Consider the following 22,745-nt stretch of genomic DNA (forward strand, 5'->3'; position numbering starts at 1 on the left):
GCTGGGAGCCAGGAAGTCGTGAGTTCGGTTCTTAGCACTGAACCGAATGCCTTGCTGCGGCCGCCTTTGCGTGCCTCAGTTTCCCCATCTGTGAAAAGGGGATAACACCGTCCCCTCACAGTGGGGTCCAAAGCTCACATCCCTGGATGGTTTGGTTTCTCTTCCTACGAATAACAGGGAGGAGAGCAGAACACAGACCAAATCCTTCACTCCCAGTGGGGCTAAGCAGAGCCAAACCCCACACTTGGAACATTCCCAGCCCCGGCCATTCACGGCCACCCCAAACACAGCACCTCCCCGCTGCAACCCCATGTCCCTCTCCACTCGGGCGCCGGTTGATCACTGAGCGTAGCAAGAGGATCCCATTGCAGTGGCCAGGGGCTTACTACTGCTCAGGATCAGGGCCTAGGGGATGTGGGCCAGGCCCAGGGGCAGCCATGCAGTTCAGCAGCCTGGCTCCCTGCTGCTGGCCCTGGAGAAGAGGAATGCAGCTGCCTGCATCGCTGAATAGCCCCATTGTCAGCAGGCCAAGGGTGAGAACTAATCACCCCGGGCCCAGGTGCACACACGGTGTAGAGGAGGCGAAGGTTAAGTCCATAACTGTCCTCCCAGGACAGCCCAGCTCCCCTCTGCCCGTCCCAGGTGTATGCTCCAGATCCCACCCACCAGAGCGGGGGGCTGCCAGCTGCAGAAAACTTGCTCATCAGGCTACCGCGGCGCTGGCAGCTCCCTGGATGTAACGCAGTCCCCGTCGCTCCCACACACGACCCAGACACCAAAGAGTCAAGAACAAGAAAGTGCTTTTATTTGCCTCCTCTGCGTGCAATGACTCCATCCCCCCGCAGCGCTGCGTGGCCAGGGGTCGGAGCCTGGAGTCCCACCAGCCTGGCTGGGGCTGCAGCCCGCCCAGGGGAAACGGAGCCAGCGTGGGGAATAACACAACCAGCCCCCTGTGAGAGCAGATTGGGCCTGGGAAGGGGAAAAGGCAGCTGGCAGGCACCAGAGAGATGATCTGGGGAACATCTGGGGGGGGGGGCCCTTAGGCCACCCTTAAAGAGGAAACCAGCAGTGGGTTGTGGGTCCCTTGAGATCTCCAGAAGGAACAGCACTAGGAAGCTCACCTGAGCCTAGGGGAGACCTCTCCAGCCCCTGTAGCCTGGGGAAGCCCTTTGTCTGAGGATCAGTCGGCACGACTGAGCAGGGGTTACAAAGATGAAGGCTGGTGAGAAGTTACAGGCCGGGGTGGGGCAGAGGGCTCAAGGCATGTGCATGGGGGTGGGGGGAGGCATGTTCCTCCAGCAGACAGAAGGTGAAGGCCCAGTGGACTGCTGACCCCAGGCAAGTGGCTGACCCAGCTTTGCCCCCCCTCACCCACTGGAATTATAGCAGGAAATGGGAGCTCGCCAGCCCGGGGCGCAGGGCGGGGGAGAAACGAACAATCAAACAGAGCTAGAGCTGTGCCGTGGAGGGTCCGGCGAAGGTGGTTTGAGCCCATCAGCCCCGGGGGTCCATCCATCCAGAGAGGGCAGGGCCAGGAGGGCACCCTGAGCTTTCCAAACAAGGCAGCGACATTACGTCTTGCTGGGGACTGGCCTGAGCCTGGGATGGAGCGTGTGTGGCCCCGGGGCCAGGCCTCCCCGTGACGAGTCTAATGGACAACATGGCTCCGAGCCGGAGGACCCGGCCTGGCAGTGCTTTGCATAGCTCCACGGCGCCCAGATCTCCTGCCCCAGCAAGCGGCGCTGAAGGAGGGAGAGGGGCGCTGCTGCGAGCAAGCAGGGCAGCCGGAGCACTGACCACCTCGTCTTCCATTCCTCCTCCCACAGGAAACCACTTCACCGCACCGCCCCGGGGATCAGCCGTCAGATCCTAATGCGGTGGGACAAAGAAGAGAGCTCACCAGCGAGGGCCGAATCCTACCGCAATCGCTGCCCGCCCCCGGCGCAGCCATTCCCCACCCTGGCGCAGGCTGCTGGCCCAGACAGGCCTGGATGCCCCAGGGGCTTGGCAGCGCAAGGAACCCTTCACAACCAGGTCGCTGGTTCAATCCCAGCCCAGGGAGGCAGCTCTCAGCAGAGGATCCTCCTCTGTCCCTAAACCAGGGCTGGCACCATCCCGCTGTCGATCTGGCCCCAAGAGGGTAATGTAGTTAGATGGGCAAATAAACCATGGGTGGGGGACGGACAGACAGACACACACAGGGCTGCTTGTAGGGAAACAGGCCAATTATGCACAGCCCAGGGACATGGCTCCTTGCTTCCCACGGGCAGGTTGTACTGGCCACCCCCGTCCTTGTCCTTGAAAACCCAAATGTTCTCAGCCTCTCCCCGGCCCCTTAGGACCTAATGCACACGGCGGGTGCTGGAGATGGTCTCCCAGAGACCCTTCTATCGGAGAGCCTGACGCTATAGCAGGGGCGTGGGCGCACGCCGGCCTCAAGGGCCCTTCGCACACCGGAGGACAAAGCTGGACAGGCATCCATTCGCCCTCGCAGCCTGGCGGGGCAGGGGAACCAGATACCTGCTACGGCAGCACCGGCCCATGCCCGGCAGGTCAGCCCAGTTTGCCCGGGCCCGTGTAACTCTGCCAAGCGATTTCCACGCCTTGAGCTGTCCTCAACCTCCCGCCCCTGCGCTGGGATCCGCCCAGCAATAAAGAGCCACCCTGGAGAAATCAAACCGTGCAGCTTTAATTCCGCCCCCGCACTCACAAGGCTTCGGCCCACTGCACACAGCATGCCCCCAGCCGCCCCCCAGGGACCCACACGGCAACACAACGGCACAGCAAGAGCACGCGGACGGCTGGGGGGGGGGAGCGGGCAGAGGGAGGGGTACAGGCCCTGTTAACCATCCCACCTTCCCCTCACAACGGCTGCGCTGGGGAAGGGGGGACAAAGCGATACCGACAGACATGCTGCTGGCCCGGGGGAGGGTGGCGGGGTGGGGGCGGTCAGAGCCGTCTGCTGCTAAGCTACCTTGAGCAGAGCCACGGCTCATAGGGGACTGCTGCCATCCAGACAGAACGGGGAGCTGCTGGGGATGCCAGTGGCCAGGAGCACCCTGTATTTTAGAGATGGCCCCACAGCGAGCCAGCATAACGTCACCTGCCCTGCCACCAGGGGGCGGGGGGATGAACAAAAATCCTCCTCGGGATTCAGCAATCAAGTGAGAAATTCAGGGACAGGATTATTTGGAAATTGCTCCGGGGGTGGCTCAGGAAGAGGACACGAGGGGCAGGCATCTCACTGCCTCCCCGACGAGCCCCGGCAGCAGGAATTGCCGGAGGGAGAGCTCATAAGACCCGCTCTGAGCTGGACGCGGTTTTCACACAGCTGGGGGTGGCGGATGGGCTCGGGGATAATGCACCGGGCTGGGGTTCAGGGAGACCTAGATTCGATTTCTGATTGTGCCATCGAGTCCATGCGGCACGCAGTTCACGCCAGATTTTCAAGAGCCCAGCGCGCGAGGGGCTGACCTCATTGGAAGAGTCTGGCTGATGGGCGCGCAGGGAGTCAGTTCCCTCTCTGTAAAACTGGGATAATCCTTCCTCTCCCTCTTGAAGACAGTCAACCTCTTGGGGCGGGGTCTGTGTCTCACTCTGCCTCTGTACAGCCCCTGGCACTGGGGGGCCTGATCGTATTCAGGTCTTCTAGGCGCTACAGTGCTAAGAGAACAGACCCTGTCTGCTCCGTTCAGCGTACTTGGGAGTGCAGGGGGAAGGGCTGCGCAGAATTGCTTCCAGCAGGACACACTCCACTGCAGATTTCAGAGGCTCTTCTCATTGTTGTATGACCTGCCGCTTCACCCCTGTAACAATGTCTCTGGCATCTTCCAGCCAAGGACTCCACAGCGTTTTACAGGTAGCTATTACTACTGTACAGCTGGGGAAACTGAGGCACAGAGGTTCTGCAGCGAGCCCAGTGGCAGAGGCAGGAACAGAACCCAGCCCTCCCACTAACTCCCCCACTACACTACTCTCTCCCTCACCAGGGCCACGCGAGCACCGGGGAAGCCAATCAGGCGGGGCACAAGCAAACGCTTTCCACACAGCCTGGCTGCACAAAGCCAAGCTGGAGCCAGACTGAGGATGCTTACGTAGGGAGGAAGGGTTGATTTCCCAGTCCACAAAGGGGGTTGTTTGGGAACTGCTATGACAGCAGAGAGCCTTGCTGTAGCACAGGGGCTGGGGCGGGGGGGGGGAGAGACGGCCAGACGCCAGCCAAGAAAACGCTTGTGACAGCAGTGGGCCGTGGTGGTGGATGGGAACAGGGTAGCGTCCCATTAAATAGCTGTGGGGACATTACTCAGCTCCATCCCTTGAGTGGGGCACTCGGCCCCGCCTTTGGGCAAGGAGACAGCATTTTAATACAAGCGAACGGGCTAGCCAAGGCCTGCATGCCCCCTCTGTGCAGCACGCAGCCAGGAAGGGAGCAGGCTGGGCTAACATGCTGCCCTGGAGACACCCCCAGCCCCAGCGACGGGCAGCTCCAAGGAAGGGTGAGGTTTTCTCTTGTTGCAGCCGTGGCCCATTTCCCATCGCCTTGCTCGCGCACACAGCCACACCTACTGGTTCTCCTCCCTGGCGCCGGGCAGCGTGCAAGGGAAACACGGAGAGAGGGGACAGCCCCTGACATTAGACACAGGCCCAGCTCCCTGCCCAGCGCAAGACTCTACCCTCCACGCTCTCCTATGGGGTGTGAAGGGAGGCAGGGGCCCTACTCCCACAAGAGAGAAAGTCCCCGAGCCGGGACTGGGGCTGAGAGAGGCAGGGCCCCAGGTGAAACGAGGCAAGCATGTGCCCAGGACTTGGGCATGCCCAGAGGTCAGTCCCTGCATGGTGTATGGTACCTTGGGCAGGGGAGTCAGGCCAAGTGGGTTCATCCTAGAAAGGGGAAGGGGGCTCTGGATGGGCTGGCAGGTGGAGGAGCGCATAGGCTAGGGAGCAGCAGAGGAGTGTGGGTGTTGGGGGGCTTGAAGGGGCCCAGCCCAGAGCCTCTGGAGATGCCCTACCCCAGCACGGGGAGAAGAGTGAGCGAGGCCCCATTTCATCCAGCTTCAGTGACTCTGGCCCAGCCTCCCCTCTCGCAAACGGCCACTTCCCAGCTCCGGCCCATCCCCACATGCCCCGCCAGGCCACAATCAGCATGAGGGGTTTAAACAAGGAGGGCTCCGGCTCTGCAGCAGAACGAGCTTTCCTAGGGGCCGAGTCCCTGGATCCTGTGTCTCTGCTGCGAATGGCAGGAGGTGGGGGATGATCCAGGGAGGGGAGAAGCCAGCTGGCAGGCACCAGAGAGATGAACGGGCGACAACAGATGGATGAGGAGGCAGAAAAACAACCAGATGAGAAACACATGGGGGACGAGTCTCCACCAGAGGGAAAGCTGGGGTTTATTGCTCACAGAGCACACGCGTTGGGGAGACCTGGCCTCCGCAGAGCAGGGAGAGGCAGAGCGGATGCCCCAGTGAGCATAAGGGGGACAGGACAGGGGAAAAGGAGAACATGGAAAGTTTCACAGCAGGGCCTGCATGAGCGTGAACCAGCGATGCACGGCCACGAGCAAGAGAGAGGAGCCTGGATGAGACGCCACACACGGCCACGTGCACGCAGCTGGCGGAGACAGACACGCAAGGGTCTCGCAGCGCCCAGGGGAGCAGGTGCAGAGACCCCAGACGCACACAACTGCCTAGCTGTGGCAGGGGAAAACATGCCCACGGCGGTTCTAGACAGATTGCAGTCAATGCTTTCTAAACACGGGTGGAAAGATGGGAGCCAGACAGTGCTAAGCCCCCCCTTCCCCCAGGCTGGATCTAGTAGTTGCCCCGTGTACAGCTATGGGTGAGTCAATATTGAGCCTATGGCACCAGTGGGTCTCCCTCTATGCCCCATCACACACAGCCCACGTGGCAGGGCTCGCCCCCAGCCGCTCCTGGGATCGGAGCTGTCCTCGAGCCCCAGGACCGAGCCTGGCCAAGACAGTGTGTGCGGGGGGGAAGCTTACAGTGTCTGGTAGGTGCTGTCCTTGGACTTGAGGAACTTGACGATGAAGTAGAAGACGGCCTGGATGCTCAGCACGAGGACGATCCCCCCCACGAAGCTGGCTGAGTTGAAGCCAGGCGGGCGGAACTCAGGGGTGGCCGTCAGCGGGGGGCCGGCTGTCGTCCCTGGGGGGGAAGCAGCAAGGGCATTACTGGGGCCTGGCGCCACGCGCACCCCCCTGCAACGCCACGCTCCTTCTCCCGGCATGCCACCTGCTCCCTAGTTACTGGCCACCTGAGCAGGCTTCTGGGCCCTTGGGGCCCCGAGCCCAGATAATAGGGATGCTGTCCTTGGTGCTGAAGGCAAGACCCCTCTCCTGCCCCTGGCTAAGCAGGGCTTCCCTAGGCAGTGATGGAGGGAAAGGGCCAGGAGGAAGAGATGGGAGATGCCCTAGGCTCTGGAACAGGCTCACCTAAAGCTCTCCAGGAACCAGGAGGGGCATTCCACCTGGAGAGAACACTGCCTTCTCTGCCAACGCCCCAGCATGGTGCCAGGGGGACCGGGCCATCAGAGATGAAGCTGAGGTCCTGGTTGTTTGGGACGAGGGTCACTCCAGATCCCATGGCACTTCCCCCATTCTCTTTGGCCAGCAGCATCTCTTCTTCCCCACCCCACCAGTGCTGCAGCGTACGAGTGGGCAGCTGCCCTCCTCCCCAAAGGTGGCTGCATTCCAGCACAGCCCGCATGCTCGGATTCCTCTCGTGATCTAATCTCCCAAGCCCAGATGGCATCTCAGGCACCGAAGCTGATGGTGACGCAGCAGCCGGTTGACTGGCGAGGAAGAACTAGACCCGTCTGGCGGCAGATGTGAGAGGAAGGGGCAGAAACACAGAGCAGTGGCGTTCTGCAGCCTGATATGTTTTATAACAGAGTGAAATGCAAAGGGTTGGGGGGACGCTGCAGGTCCCCCATGCACACTACAGACCCCAGAGGGGTCACTGGAAGGAGACTGTTTAGGGAATGGAGTTTAACCCTTTCAGTGCTCTCGCTCTGCCAGCCCGTTCCTCTGTCCACAGCACCTGCTGCAGCAGAGAGTTTACTGCAGAGCAGAGACTGTGTGAGTGTGAGTGTGTGAGAGCGAACCACCTGCATGCGGAATGGGAGGACTGGGAAGAGAAGCCATCAGCTGCTCTGCTAACGAGAGCGACTGCCCATCAGAGCCTGGGCTGGATCAATAATTCACAAAGCTCCGGGATAAAGTTACTCGTTTTAATTAGCTGAAAGCTCTCTGATTCCTGCTCCTCCTTCCTGGAAAAAGGCTCCTTCCCATAACACTGCCGTCCCGTTCCCCATCCTCCCACCTGGTTACCCTCCCCACCCGCCCTAGCAAACAATGAGCCAGGAACTGGAAAGAGTATTTGTGCCCATTACATGCCGCCTGCCTCCATTTCCCCAGGCAGGTGCAGCTGGATACGGTATCCTCTTCCTATCCCATGCTGCATTGCTACAGCCTGTCTCACAGGTGCTGGGGTCCTCTCCACCCAGAGCTCTTACGAGCCCAGGGCTCGGCTGCATTTTAGTGGGGAGTGAAGCAATGCTTGGAGAGTCTCTATGTAAAATCAGAGGGCTCTCTCTCTCTCTCTCACTTGCACACAGGTCTGATTTTTCCGAACGTTTGGGCCCCAAATACACATGCAAAATGAGTGTGCAAGTTGATCAACTTGCGATACTCTGCATGAGCGATGACCTGGTTTGCACGAACAAATCACAGTTAACTGTGCCTATAAGTTAGTATGCGGGTGTCTCACACCCCCTTGTAAAAGAAGTCAGATCCATCGTTCAGACATAATAGGTAGCGCTGGATGCTTCACAAAAGGCACCGCACGCAGCCCGGGGAGCTCGGCAGGGAGAGATGTCAGCCACCCCTGCCTTAGTACATGCTAGGCTTTCACCACCAAATATTTGGAGATCCCCAAAATGGGGCTCTCCCCTATGTGACAGTGCTCTGATTAATAGAATACTTTGCCTTTGTATAGCACCGGGCATTAACCTAGAAGCACTTCAGGCAGCGATTAGTAACCCTCCAAACTCTCCCTGGGATGGCAGGGAAAGAATGTCATTATTCTCCTTTTCAGTGCAGATGGAGAAACTGAGGCACGGAGCGGGGGAGGGAGAGGAGGACTTTGCAGAACTGTCACAGCCAGCACTGTCAGTGGAACCCAGGAGTCCTGAGGGCCAGGCCTGTGCTTGAATTACAGCACACGCTTCCCTCCCCCTGTTTCTGCAGGAGAAATTCTAGAACGAAGAGACATTCAACTGGCTGTCTGCCGCGGGAAGGAAGAGTGAGTGTTCTCACCAAAACAAACCCTGCCAGACTCCTCCCCGCTGACCCGAGCCTGGTGCAAGAACCACAAATTTGAACTTGCCTCTACTCCAGCCTGCCACTGCTGGTCACCCTAGATCCCCAGCTGGACACTCCCTCCCCAGCCCACCTGGGTGCCACTTGCCTGGCGTGAGGATCTCAGGCTCCTTGGTGGGCGCTCGCTGGGGCTCCTTGGTGGGCGCTCTCCATGCTGAGGGGGCAAGGGTGGCAGAACAAAACAAGGTGCTTAGAGGCCAGAGTTCCTCTCTGGCTCTTACCATGGCTGGGACTGGAGCAGATGGGACTGGAGCTCCCCCACCGTCACTGTTCCTGCCCCGTTCCCTACAGCGTCCCCTGCTGGGAGCGGTTGGGTCTCATGTAGCTGGGGACAACAATTGGCCGTCAGACATATCAAGTTCCCCAACGGGTTGAGCCCATGGAACTGCGCCTTCTTCTCCCAGGACAGGCAGCCCTGCTTATACCCTATGCATGCAATTAGCTGCAGGCAGGGGCTCCTGCACACATTTAGTCAGAGGTGTTTACAGGATCCTGGAAGCAGCTAGGACAGGAGTAGCTAGCTGCTGCCTTGATAGCCAGTGCTCCTGCCACGTTCTCCACAGCGCCTCCTGCAGGGAGAGGCCGGGGCTGGTCTCACAGCTGCCACTCCTGCAGCGGAGCGTGGGTTCTCTTACACAAAAGCAGATGATAAACAACAGCAATACCAGGCACTTACATTGAGACCATCAGCTCGCACAGCGCCTTGCAAAGAAGGGGGAATATCGTCCCCATTTGACAGATGGGAAAATAAATAGCATCTGAGCCAGGGACAGAATACAGGTCTGCCGAGGCCTGGTGCTGCACTCCACCCACGGCCTGTGCGGCTGCGTTCACCCCGGGAAGTTACCTGGACATGTAGCTGTGACATTGTAGATGGAGCATGTCTCCTTGGTGGCTTCTCCCTTCCCAATGCAGTCCCCGGGCCCTGAAGGAAAGAGGAAAAAACTTCCACAAAACTCCCCTGAGCAAACCTGCCCTCTAGAAAACCCTGCCATTCCCCCCCGCAAGGAGGGCTCTGAGTGGGGGAGGCCTGGCTGGCGTGGGGAGACAATGAGCAAGACCGTGTGGTCAGCCTGGTAAGCCACACAGGAGCGCTGGGGAAGCAGAGTCTAAGAACTCAAAAGTCCAAACCTGCCCAAATGAGCATACGGGCTTTGAGTTTGACATGTCCCAACTTTGCCTCAGCAGCCTCTGCTCCCCCAGGCCCTGCCCAGCATCACGCCCAGAGCTTGTGCGGACGGCGTCACGCTTGGAACACGATCTCCCGCGGGGATGCGTTCCTGAATGGCGTTTCTTGGACGACCGGCAAACCTCTCCCCCCATCGGATCCATGCAGCTTTCATCAGGGCCCATGGTTTGTACCGACAATTCCCCCAGGAGCTGTAAGTCCTGGGAGAGCCCCATTGTGGGCTGAGACGGGGACTGGCTCTCACCCTTGGGGATATTTCAGTTCCTGGAGGGTGGAAGAACAGCAAGGAGATCACATCTCCCATTGTTTTGTCCCTATAAGTGGCTCTCTCCAGCATTAGACACCTAACCACAAATTCCAGCTTATTTGGGATCCACAGACCCCCAGATCGATGGGATCCCATGGAACTCAAGTCACAACCCTGGTGTCAGCTCAGCTGCATGAGCCCCATCCCCTTTGGAAAGCCAGTTGTTATTTTACCATTTCAGCTATGGACCCTTACATAGCTTCACTCCAGACCCCAGTAACCTGGCAGAAGCCCATCCCAGCACATGGCGGCTGGATGAAGATGGCTGGACCAACAGGCAGCTGGACCTAGCATGGCACACCAGAAACCCATTCCTGGAGAGCGAGAGGCAGCCTACTGGCTTGTCAGCCACGCAGACAAGCTGTTCAGATGCCACTTCTAGAGCAAGAGGTCATGGTTGACTTGCAAGCAGAGCAGAATCTGAGGCATCTCACCCCAGAAATGGCTGCATGTTACCAGCAGGTGACGTGATCTCCAAATAGACAGACTCTGGTTACTTTAGCTAAAGTCACCAAAGGAGCCTGGGCTTCCCAAAAGAGTTTAAACAAAGTGGCAGGTATTTTTAAGCTACTGGGTTTTCTGCAGGTCCATGTGCTTGGGCCGATGGGTCGGCTTCTTCTTGCCGCACGTTCTTCTGTCTCAGTTATCTGCCCCACCCATTGGGAAGTGGAGGATTTTCGATTCCATTATCTCTGCTTCTCCCTCCCCCCGCACTCCCGACGACATCAGTTGTTATTGAAGGTAGCAGCAGAAGCATCCAGAGCCCCCTCCCAAAGCAACAGGACACCCACCCAGAAAACAAAGATGCCGTGTGCTGTTCTGTTCAGGGCTGGCTGGGCCCTGGGCTTTAAAGCACCAGGGGGAGATTTGAAAGAGACAGACCCCCCCAGAAAGACCTAATGTCTTCCATGGGTCACAGAGCAGGGACTTAGCAAAGCCTCCAGCTTAGAGAGCTCATGCAACACTGCATAGCGGGACAGAAGCAAGAGAATGAATTACACGGATGAGCAGGAAAGACCCTCACGCAGTCGCCAGTCTGTCACTTTTCCTCACTCGGCTCTGAAAGGGACAACCCAACTCCCCTTGCCCAGCTGGGCCTGATCCCCTCGGTGCCCCCGGCAGAGCAATGGGACAGCGGGTGTGGCAAGTGGCTCTGCTGGCCACAGTGCGCATAGGGTGGGCCGGGGCGTACACACCAGAACAGCGAGCGGAGTTTGTTCTTTGCTCACTGGGGGAACTGGGCTGCCCTGCCACGGGAGCTTAATTTGTGCCTGGGGTTGGCAGGGCTCAGCCCCAGCCTCTCGGTGGCACGCAAGGCCATGCTGGGCAGAGGATGCCAGGGTTACTGCTGGAGCCCCGGCACTTCTGCCTTTGCAAATTAAGCACCGCCAGCCACGGCAGACTGAGCTAGCAACCCGCCAGCCCTGCACCGGCCACCAGGTGGCGCTGCTGCTGTTGGCTGGCGGTGGGGCTGGAGGGGTGAGGCCTAGAGCCAGAGGCCTTTGCGGGGGGTGGGGTGGGGTGGGGGGGGAAGACAGGCTGCACCCGCCAGTAGAAGCAGCTGGGGGTGGGTGGCACTCGATACTGGGGAGCGTGATTCACGGGGCCGTGGGAGGCGATGGCTTAGGACAGGGTGGGAGGATAATGGGATTTTTGGCAGGTGAATGTGTGGGGGATGCTGGGTAATTTTGGGGGTGATGATGTGACTGGGGAGGGCCCCCCCCACTAATGACTCTTGGTCCCCCGTCCCCACCCTTAATCAGACCACAGTAGGCCAGCTGTTGCCTCTCCGCTGGGTTTAGCGGCTCCCTGCGGGCTGGCTCCTCACTGTACCACGGAGGCTTTTGCAGCAGGCGGCTGGGCCCGACCTCAGTCTGGCTTTCGAGCAGGGCACTGCAAGGGAAGAGGTGGCCAGACTAGCAGCCAGGGAAGCCAGGCCTCAGCTCACAGAACCAGCCGGGGCCCCTCCGCGTCCTCCGTCTATCCCGCAAGGAGGAGAACTCTGCTTTCACCAGGGTGGTCACCTCCACTAGAGGGCTGAGCTGGGGTAGAGTGTGGGTTCCCCAGCATCCCCCACCGAGACCAGCGTCCAGAGACAGGGAGATTTCTCCAAGATGGTCTCTGTAGGGAAGCAGGACATGACTAGGTGGACAGTAAAGAAACCTTCCGTCACTGAATCACTTAGAAAGCTTGGAATTCAGCTGTCAAAGGGCAGCAAACTCCCCACCGCCCTGCCAACATGAGAGGAAGCAGCTCAGCCTAATCCCCCGCCTGGCTAGCAGCGCTGAATACAACCAGCAGCGCCCTGTCCGGCCCGGGGACAAACCCGCCCCAACAGAGAGAGCGCGAACGCAGGCCCCTGCCGGGAAAGGCAGTCAGGAAATCTGTCCTGAAACCATTCGCAGTGGAACCCTCTCCCGATACCCCGGTGACAGACGCAGCGTCCAACCCATCACGGACACTGGCGTCGGGAGAGAGCATGTGGCCTGACCAGAGTAAAAGTGCCCACCCATTTGGGCACCTGCAGAGAGGGCCGGTCTTTCCAAGCCCTCAGTGTGACCCTTACAGATGGGTTTTCTGAGCCCTCGTGAAAACCAGACCCCAGTTGTGGGTGCGTAGACTCTAGCTCAAAGGGAACAGGGCCCACTAACACTTAAGACACTGGTACTTTCCAGGCCACCAGCAGAACAATCCTAGGGCCTGTTTCTAGCCATTTCCTGGGCCCAGGGTGGGTCTGAGAACCGTGCCATGGATTCGCCCTACACGGAGGGTTTGGGAGATGGCTTTAAGATCCCTGCTGACGGTGGAAGCTGTGCTGATGTTTGAACACAACCGGATACCTCCTGGCCAGCAGGACCCATGGGGCCAGGCTGCAAAGGGTTAACACAGGAGAACTCGAGGTGCTCCCCCACCGTACCTGGCTCCTCCAAGGCTCCGCAGTGCATCCACACGCAGCCTGTGATGTTCCGGGAAGCGTCTCCTTCAATGCACCTCTCACAGGGCTCCAGCTGTTTGCACTCTCCTGCCAAAACCAAGAGGACGCCAGATGTCAGGTCACAGCAAGCAGCCGGGTAACTAGCCTGCCCCGCCGTCTTTCTGCTTGGAGGACGGGGCACGGAGCCATGAGACGTCAAGGTTGAAGGGCACCTCGGAACTGCTAAGTGAAGCCTTCACAGACACAGAACAGTCCCCAGCCCCCTCGGTTCTGACCTGACCGGGGGCCTTCTCGGGAGCCTGGCCAGCATCCCCCATGGGCGACTTGGTACCATGGCCTCTGAGTGACACTCAGACCCAGCAAGCCACGGCCCCGGCGAGCGTCTGGAGAGTCAAGACATTCCAGCCCTTGCCCCCTCTTGGAAGTTAGGTGGATTAGAGTCTAAGGATTAGACCCAAGAGAGGCAGAGTCCTGTGGTCTGAGCACGGGATAGAGTCAGAGCTCTCCAAAGCCTATTCCTCCCTGTCCTCAGGCAAGTCACTTCAGTACCTAAATACCTTTGAAAATCTGGGCCTCCGTTTCTCCATCTCTGAAAGTAGGACATTCATTTTCACATACCTCACCTGGCTATGGCCCTGAGCTACAGGTGTCCTGCGCTGAATGCCCTCCCCAGAGAAGCAGAGAACACCCCAGTGCTTTACACGGAGCGACAGCCATGCCTTGCGCTGACCTAGCCCTTTTAGTCACAGATCTCAAAGCACAAATACACAGAGCTGGGCTAATGGCTGATTTGTTTGGATCCAAGCCAGTTTTGAAAAAACTCGCTTCAGGATGAACTGACCGAGGGGTTTTTGAATTTTCAGTGAATTGAAGACCTCCATTTCGGGCTGTTCCAGAGCAGGGCCTTGGCCCTGGGTTCCCTAAATCTCCGGTGACTGCCCAAAGCACCGGGCTAGGGGCCATAAGGGTCTGTGGGGCCGTGGCTGGATCACCTCCTCCTCCGGTTGTTTTTGTGAATGGCCCAAACTATTTGGGTCAACTTCCCTGTGCTACCCCTGGGCAGTTCCCTCCAGAGGCTGGGGCACTGGGACAACCCTGCAGCACTCCTCACCTGCACCCAGCTCTGGGTGGAGCCACGTTGACCTCGCAGGATTCCTGTAACCAGCCCCACATTCTGGGGCTGCTGTCCTAGGGCGACAGCCTGCTTCCTCCGGCCTCCTACCTAATTCACTGGCAAAGCCTGGTTATGGGAGAGCCAAGGATTCGCTGCCACTGTGGGTCCCAATCCTGAAATCAGTGACTGAGAATGCTCAGCACACCCCAGGAGGCAATCGGCACTTGTCAGGATTGGACCCATAAAAACTATCTGGGGTGGATCATTCACAGTTAAAGGCTGGTCTCCTGGCTAACGCATTGCACCTGGACTCAGGAGAGCTGGGTTTATTGCCAGTTGGGTGACCCTGGGCAAGTCACTGAAATAGCTCCATACCTCAGTTTCCCTACCTGTAAAATGGGGGTCATTCCTTTGCCTTGTCTACTTACATTGTAAGCTCTTTTGGGCAGGGACTGTCCAGATCCCGGTCCACACAGCCCCCAGCCCCAGGGAGCCCTGATCTCAGTTCAGGTCACTAGAAATAATGATACAAGTAGCAGCCTTCATGCTCCGTGGCTATTCCCCCAAACTGGGCCTGCTTGCTAATGGCCAGATACTTGCTAACGGCTAGGGTCCATTCTAGAGAGAGAAGCTCTCGGTGGAAAGTCCAACCAGAACCTGGGTGTCAGCACAGGATAAAAATCAGAGCGCATCCTAGCTCCCAGCAGCACGAGCCTAGCAGTCCCCAGTGTTTGCCTCCCAGAACTGCAGCCAGGCTGGGCTTTTTTCTAACAGGGGTTTGCCCCCTGCCCTGGCCCTTGCTGGCTTAAAAACACAGCCTCCCCGTCCCCCACCCGGATAGGCGTTAGCAAGTCCAACCACTATCACCGGTGGGATCCCACTGTGCCTGCCCCCCACATTTACTCATCACCACCCCAACATTTTAAAAAATAGCCCAGGGGAAAGTAAAGTGAGTCACCCAGGTATCGAACGGGCATCTCATTTTTATTTTCGGAGAACTCTGTTGCCCCTGCGTTATTTGTTCGAAATGGAAGCAAAGTTAGCCAATAAGGAGGGGATAGAGGGGAGGCTGCGTGATCTAGTGGTTAGAACAGGCCCTTTGGTGTCACGACAGCAGGATTCCTCGCCAAAGCCCACGTAGGCCTGGGCTGAACTCGAAGCACAGGAGTCGAGGGGGCTACTTGTGCAGCGGAAGGCACGCAGGCGTTGGTCACTGTTTGTACAGGAAAGGTTCATTGGCTCCGGGCACCCCGGGCTCTGGGTGCCTCACTTCAGTCCCTGGAAAAATCATGGAGCAGGTCCTCAAAGAATCAATCCTGAAGCACTTGCATGAGAGGAAAGTGATCAGGAACAGCCAGCATGGATTCACCAAGGGAAGGTCATGCCTGACTAATCTAATCGCCTTCTATGATGAGATTACTGGTTCTGTGGATGAAGGGAAAGCAGTGGATGTATTGTTTCTTGACTTTAGCAAAGCTTTTGACACGGTCTCCCACAGTATTCTTGTCAGCAAGTTAAGGAAGTATGGGCTGGATGAATGCACTACAAGGTGGGTAGAAAGCTGGCTAGATTGTCGGGCTCAACGGGTAGTGATCAATGGCTCCATGTCTAGTTGGCAGCCGGTATCAAGTGGTGTGCCCCAAGGGTCGGTCCTGGGGCCGGTTTTGTTCAATATCTTCATAAATGATCTGGAGGATGGTGTGGATTGCACTCTCAGCAAATTTGCGGACGATACTAAACTGGGAGGAATGGTAGATACGCTGGAGGGGAGGGATAGGATACAGAAGGACCTAGACAAATTGGAGGATTGGGCCAAAAGAAATCTGATGAGGTTCAATAAGGATAAGTGCAGGGTCCTGCACTTAGGACGGAAGAACCCAATGCACAGCTACAGACTAGGGACCGAATGGCTAGGCAGCAGTTCTGCGGAAAAGGACCTAGGGGTGACAGTGGACGAGAAGCTGGATATGAGTCAGCAGTGTGCCCTTGTTGCCAAGAAGGCCAATGGCATTTTGGGATGTATAAGTAGGGGCATAGCGAGCAGATCGAGGGACGTGATCGTTCCCCTCTATTCGACATTGGTGAGGCCTCATCTGGAGTACTGTGTCCAGTTTTGGGCCCCACACTTCAAGAAGGATGTGGATAAATTGGAGAGAGTCCAGCGAAGGGCAACAAAAATGATTAGGGGTCTGGAACATATGAGTTATGAGGAGAGGCTGAGGGAGCTGGGATTGTTTAGCCTGCAGAAGAGAAGAATGAGGGGGGATTTGATAGCTGTTTTCAACTACCTGAAAGGGGGTTCCAAAGAGGATGGCTCTAGACTGTTCTCAATGGTATCAGATGACAGAACGAGGAGTAATGGTCTCAAGTTACAGTGGGGGAGGTTTAGATTGGATATTAGGAAAAACTTTTTCACTATGAGGGTGGTGAAACACTGGAATGCGTTACCTAGGGAGGTGGTAGAATCTCCTTCCTTAGAGGTTTTTAAGGTCAGGCTTGACAAAGCCCTGGCTGGGATGATTTAACTGGGAATTGGTCCTGCTTTGAGCAGGGGGTTGGACTAGATGACCTTCTGGGGTCCCTTCCAACCCTTATATTCTATGATTCTATGATTCTAACTTGTGCCCTCGAGGGCCTGTTGTTCAGAGGGACGGAGTGCCTGCCGGCCTTGCTGATAACAGCCGGCGTTGGGGGCACTCAGCACTGTCATGAATCAGGCCCCAGATCACAAGTTGAGCACCCAAAATTAGCAATTACCTTGGAAAAACCTAGGCACCCATCCCACAGTGAGCTCCACTCAGGTAAATCCCAGCACACCCATGGAGGTCACTGCCAGTTTGGGGCCCTGGAGGACCTTAACCTGTGTGCCTCGGTTTACCCCCTTGGGAGGGATGCCCACCCTTGGAAAAGCTGGACTGAGACACATTACAGGAGCAAAAAGGATGATTTCGGGACAGCTAACGAGCAGCTTAGGGTCTGAGTTGAAACAAAGGGTCCTTCAAACCAGCTGGCCATTAACCGCTAGGCGGAGCCTGACCCACAGGCCATTCCTGCTATTGCAAACCATGAAAAGAGAAAAGAAAATAATTAGGCAATTACCTTCCTGCATTAAGTTAAAAGCTGAGCCACACATTGCCATGGATACAGTGTTTTGGTGCTAACACTCCTCTTTGCCTAGCAGTTAAAGAGCTGTACAGTAACCAATGGGAAAGCAGGACTTTGTTCTCAGGGTTTCAGGCAGGTTTAGAATTTAAGTTATTTTTATCCTGCCAGGCACAGAGACACAGAATCAGACATTTTGCTGAATGCCGCCTATTCCGATGCTTTACACTGGGAATCGGGCAGCTGGAGGGAAAAACAACACACAGATTGTTGCTAAGCCCTGGTGAGAGGTGGATTCAGATCCTAGAGCACCAGAAAGTCCCAGCTGCAGAAAGGTGAGCGAATCTGCAAGCGCTCGTCCCAGACTGGCAGGCAATCAGCTGAGCTGGAGAGCTCGGTGAGGAATGATTTAGGTCTCTTGTGGGCCATCCCCCCCCCCCCCAAGCTAGAAATCTCTCCCAAGCATTTCATGTGGGAAATGAAACAAGAGCGGGATTTGCATGGTGAGAACACAGAGCTCACGCGAGTCCCCAAGGAGGCAGGGAAACACAGGTGCACAGTTTAAGCTGGAAGTTACAGCAAGGAAATTGACCCTGCACAAATCGGTTCCTCAAGAGAGAACCCCGCAAACTGAGGGCCGGATTTTGAGCTCAGGTCATACCCCCATTTGGGAACATTGTCCATTGTCTGCCCCAGCGCTGGGAGCTTAGCACAAGGGCTGCTCTGGGCACCAGCCACAGATCTGCTCTGAGCAGGGTCACAGGATAGTGGCGGGCAGCCGGTCATGGGTCACCACTGGCCTGGAACCGGTCATTGGAGGAATGGGTCACAGAACCAGGTGAAGGCAGCCCCAGCCATGCAGTCCAGGGGGTTTCTCTGCCTTACCAATGGAAGTGAGAACAGCAGCTGATCACAAGCCCCAGGCTGGATTTGCTGCCCTGCAAAGGGCTCCCCTGAACCCCAGGACTTGGGAGGAGCCTGAGCCTGGACCCAGCAGCGTCCCCAGTGGTAGGAGACCCAGGAGGGCTCAGCCAGGTCACCTGGGATTGGGGGGGGCGGTTGTTTTGTAAACCAACTCAGCGCTGCCCTGGCAAGCTGCACAGGGCTTGGGCGGAGAAGGGGGCAGAGACCCTCGTGCTCTGAGCTTCTATTTTCAACAAACCCAGACTGTGGCTCCAGCCTGGGAGCGGGGTCCCTGCTGGAGGGGTCACCCCGGGGGGAGGGGGACTCCCGGGGGGGCACCCCGGTCCCTCTGCGTTCCCCAGAGGCGCTGGAGCTGGGGAGGGGGAGAAGCTGCCACCTACCTGCCCAGCCGAGAGGCAGCCAGGGCGCGCAGAGCAGCGCGCAGCAGAGCGCAGCCCGCCGCGCCCAGGTGCGGGGCGCACCCATGTCTCCGGGGGGCAGGAGCGAGTCCCCGGCTCCGGCGGTTCGTCACTTTCGGGGGAGCGAGCGGGGCACCCGGGAAGCAGCCGGAGCGGAGCGAGCTTATGCGCGCAGGGGCGGGGAGCTAGCAGCCAGCGTCCCGGCCGGGGGCGGGGGAATAGCCAGGTGCGGCCCCACCCAAAACCACGGGCTCCTTCGGGTGCTGCCCCTGTCGACCCCGTGGGGGCGCAGCTGCTTCTCCAGATAAGCCCCCATCTTAGCCAAAGGGGGGCACCCCCCGAGATGCGACCTCCCCATATCCAGGGCAGAGGCCGGGGTCAGAAGCTCCCCCAGGTGCACACAAGCCCTTTCTCTACCTGCTAACAGAAATCCCACGGCTCCTCCCCAAATAGCCCTCCCTTTCCCCAGGAATCTACCCCCCTTTGGGCAGGGATGTCAAAGGTCTTCACCAAGGGGCAACTGTAGGTGCCCAGTTTTCACCATGACTAGCGCCCAGTGAACCTTCGCCAGCAAGTTCCAAAAACCTGCACCAACATTTGCTAAATTCCTGGATTTCCTCATTTAGGCTGGAGTGCTGAGCCCTGGCACCAGGGTGGAGAGCTCCGGGCTGCGGGTGCAGGTTGGCAGCTGAGCTCCTTTAAGAATCGGGCCTTCAGTGTCACCGTGTGCACTGAGTCCCTTGGGGAAATGTCACCTCTTCTCTAAGGGCCTACCCGGGAGCGTCTGAAAAGCTAGCCCGTTGGCCTGGGCTCGTTCGCACAGCTGCCGGGGGAGGGGGCTGCACTCAGGCACACAAACAGAGTGGCCGGGATGGACAGGGCCTAAGTCAGGACGTTCACAAAGTTCCTTTGAACATGTTTGCAATGCTGCTTGCTGTTTGCATTGTGCGCTGTGCTTGCTATTTATTGCGCCAACCGTCAGCCACTTGCAGCTCACTAAAATGAGTCCTGACGGGGAACCTGAGGTGTGCAAAGAAGGGTGCAGGTCTGGAAACAAAATCCAAACTTATTTGCAAATGCTGCTGCCCAGTTGGCCAGAGGGGAGCCTCCATGAAACCTGCAGGGGAGGGTCCTAATTCTCCCCTACCCTGCAAAGCAGCTGTACACGTGTGTAAAGCTACCAGACCAGAACAGCAGCACATCTGAGCTCACTTTGTACTGGAGTAAATGACACCAACACACAGTCAACCCGTGGAACTCGATGCCGGGGGTGTTGTGAAGGCCAAAAGTGTAACTGGGGCTCAGAACAGAATTAGGTACATTCATGGAGGATAGGTCCATCAATGGCTATTAATTAACCAAGATGGTCAGGGATGCAGCCCCCTGCTCTGAATGTCCCTAAGCCTTTGACTGCCAGAAGCTCTGAGTGGGCAACAGGGGATAAGAATGGCCCTACTGGGTCAGACCAAAGGTCCATCTAGCCCAGTATCCTGTCTTCCAACAGCGGTCAATGTCAGGTGCCCCAGAGGGAATGAACAGAACAGGGAATCATCGAGTGATCCATCTCCTGTCACCCATTCCCAGATTCTGGCAAACAGACTCAGGACACCCTCCCTGCCCATCCTGGCTAATTGCCATTGATGGACCTATCCTCCAGGAACATATCTAGATCTTTTTTGAATCCTCTTATGGTCTTGGCCTTCACAACATCCTCTGGCAAAGAGTTCCACAAGTTGACTGTGCGCGGTGTGAAGAAATACTTCCTTCTGTTTGTTTTAAACCTGCTGCCTATTCATTTCATTGGGTGACCCCTAGTTCTTGTGTTATGAGAAGGAGTGACTAACACTTCCTTATTTACTTTCTCCACACCAGTCATGATTTTATAGACCTCTATCATATCCCCCCTTAGCCGTCTCTTTTCCAAGCTGAAAAGTCCCAGTCTTATTAATCTCTCCTCACACAGCAGCCATTCCAGACCCCTAATCATTTTTGTTGCCCTTTTCTGACCTTTTCCCTTTTTTGAGATGGGGCGACCACATCTGCATGCAGTATTGAAGATGCGGGTGCACCATGGATTTATATAGAGGCAATATGATATTTTCTGTCTTATTATCTTTCCCTTTCTTAATGATTCCCAATATTCTGTTTGCTTTTCTGACAGCCGTTGCCCATTGAGTGGATGTTTTCACAGAACTCTCCCCAATGACTCCAAGATCTTTCTTGATTGGTAACAGCTCATTTAGATCCCATCATTTTGTACATACAGTTGGGATTCTGTTTTCCAATGGACATTACTCTGCATTTATCAACATCTGCCATTTTGTTGCCCAGTCACCCAGTTTTGTGAGGTCCCTCTGTAGCTCTTCACGGTCTGCTTTGGACTGAACAGTCTTGAGTAGCTTGGTATCATCTCCATCTGGGATGGATCACTTGATAATTCCCTGTTCTGTCCAGTCCCTCTGACGCACCTGGCATTGGCTACTGTCCGAAGATAGACCAGCTAGTTGTATGCTCAGGTTAGAAAGCAGCATTCCCAAATGAGGGTCCCCTCCTCCATGCTGCCGACTGACCCCTGCCATTCAAAAATCCTGAGTCAGCCCCCCAAATTACAAGATTTGCTTAAAAATCATTAGATTTGACATAATAATAAAAGTTGGATTCTTTTTATTTGCCTTCTGGTTTTCAGCATTTTGACACTTTTCTCAGCAACCATGAGAGCGAGAAACTTAATTTCTTTTTGTGAAACCTGAAATTCTCATGTAATCAGCTGACTCGGGGAGCTGGGGCTCTAAGAAAAACCTGGAATATCTGAAGACTTCCAATAAAATTGCAAGAGCTGGCCACGCGGATCACCCATGGAACTCACTCCGTGTGATGGACTGTCTGTTCTAGTCAGTCAGGCATGGTGGATATGAGAGGAAGGATAGCCCACTGGTTAAATCACTAGCCTGTACCTTTGAGACTGGTCCAATTCCCAGCTCTAACACAGACCTCCTCTGTGACTTTGGCCACCTCACTTAGCTTCTCTGTGCCTCAGTTTCCCATCTGTACAATGGGAGTCACAGCACTGCCCTGCCTCATGGGGCATAGCGAGGCTAAATACACTAAAGCCTGTGAGGATCTCAGATGCTATGGTAACAGGGGGCCAGATAAGAACCAGAGACAGATTCATTTAGCCCAGTCGCTCTCTCAGACTCGTGTGTGTCATTTCATACCTGGGAAAATGCCAAAGTCGCTCCTAACGTTTCTGTGGGAGGTGCCCGTTCCCCAGCACCGCAGGCTTGCTCAGCCCTACTCTTGCCAACGATCCAGTGGAACATCTGCAACATCCTTAGTTGCATTTGCTGTCCAAACCAGCTGCTGTATAATTTTATATATGGTGCTTAAAGTGAATATGGGGGGGGGGGGCGGCAGGCCTCAGAGACCTGGCCAAACCCCCCAACACTTAGATCAACCCAGGTCACGGCGGGGCACACTTTAATAACTAAAAAGAAAAGGAGTACTTGTGGCACCTTAGAGACTAACCAATTTATTTGAGCATGAGCTTTCGTGAGCTACAGCTCACTTATAACTGCCTCACTTTAATCACTGCTGCTCCCGGGTTATGACAGACCCTCCCTTTTGGCCAGCAGTCCGGTAAGGGCTTGACCCAAGTCCAAGGGAAGCCACTGCATGTTGGATCAGGCCCTAAACGAAAAAGCTCCCCTCTTCTGCTGTCTTACAAAGCCACCCAGCTCTTTCTGTGTCTCTGGCTGGGCTGAGCGGCACACGCGTTTGCCCACGGTGCTGTCAGCACAACACCCGTAGGACACGCCCCACAGTTCTGCCACCCTCGGGGGGCCGCTTCGCTGAGCACAGAGTTGCCCATTGGACAGCACAGAAAAGTTTAAAAGAAGGAAAGGATGAAAAACTGAGCCCTACCAATCCTGGGCCTTGTGACTGGCTCTGTGTAACCTTAGCTCTGAACACCGCCTCCTGGTCCAGCTGGAGATTACAGCCAGTCGTTCAATCCAAACTCCCCCACACCCTGGTTTATGCAGCAGGAGGGGTGAGATTTTTTTTAAAATGCCCAATATTTCCCTAAAGCTTCCAGATCAGCTGTAACCCTGCCCCTTTCTCCAGACCCAGGGGGACAATAGGGCTTCTCATTATACTGTCGCGTCCGGAGAATCTGAAGGAAGGAGAGATCACACAGGCTTTTAAAGGCCCGACAACCCTCTGCTGCAGACCCCTCACATTGCAGTGGCTGTGTGCCCTAGAACAGGCAGGATCCCCAGCCCACTTTACCTTTCGCTTTCTATAACCTCAGTCCTTCTTGAAGCATGCCTAGCAGGTGGGCAGGGGAAACCCATTGCAATGGTACACGACGCTAAAGCAGGAA

At 56.5% G+C, this 22,745-nt stretch overlaps 1 protein-coding gene across 3 annotated transcripts; it reads right to left on the bottom strand.

Moving 5' to 3' along the window:
* Positions 1 to 783: 783 nt before the first annotated feature.
* Positions 784 to 18,745, bottom strand: CD164L2 (CD164 molecule like 2). Of its 3 annotated transcripts, none has more exons than XM_048825970.2 (6): positions 18,347 to 18,569; positions 12,809 to 12,913; positions 9,243 to 9,320; positions 8,484 to 8,549; positions 5,999 to 6,161; positions 784 to 1,869 (listed from the first exon to the last, which is right to left on the bottom strand). In XM_048825970.2, exons 1-6 carry the CDS (start codon positions 18,429 to 18,431, stop codon positions 1,863 to 1,865), a joined length of 504 nt encoding a protein of 167 aa, XP_048681927.1. In that variant the 5' UTR covers positions 18,432 to 18,569; the 3' UTR covers positions 784 to 1,862. The 3 variants fall into 3 exon arrangements, with proteins under 3 accessions (XP_048681927.1, XP_048681926.1, XP_048681928.1); XM_048825969.2 differs by lacking the exon at positions 784 to 1,869 and adding an exon at positions 2,668 to 4,578 and having other exon boundaries at positions 18,347 to 18,580; XM_048825971.2 differs by lacking the exons at positions 784 to 1,869; positions 8,484 to 8,549 and adding an exon at positions 2,668 to 4,578 and having other exon boundaries at positions 18,347 to 18,745.
* Positions 18,746 to 22,745: the final 4,000 nt, after the last annotated feature.

Source organism: Caretta caretta, chromosome 19, assembly GCF_965140235.1.
Source record: "Caretta caretta isolate rCarCar2 chromosome 19, rCarCar1.hap1, whole genome shotgun sequence".
In the NCBI taxonomy this organism is placed as follows: Eukaryota; Metazoa; Chordata; order Testudines; family Cheloniidae; genus Caretta; species Caretta caretta.

Excerpts from the sequence above, each read along its gene's own strand:
- CD164L2 (XM_048825969.2), bottom strand. The coding sequence starts at position 18,431 with ATGGGTGCGCCCCGCACCTGGGCGCGGCGGGCTGCGCTCTGCTGCGCG. Across the intron at positions 9,321-12,808 it reads CGGAGCCTTGGAGGAGCCAG|GGCCCGGGGACTGCATTGGG; the intron begins GTACGGTGGGGG and ends TCTTTCCTTCAG. Across the intron at positions 8,550-9,242 it reads TGTCACAGCTACATGTCCAG|CATGGAGAGCGCCCACCAAG; the intron begins GTAACTTCCCGG and ends TTGCCCCCTCAG.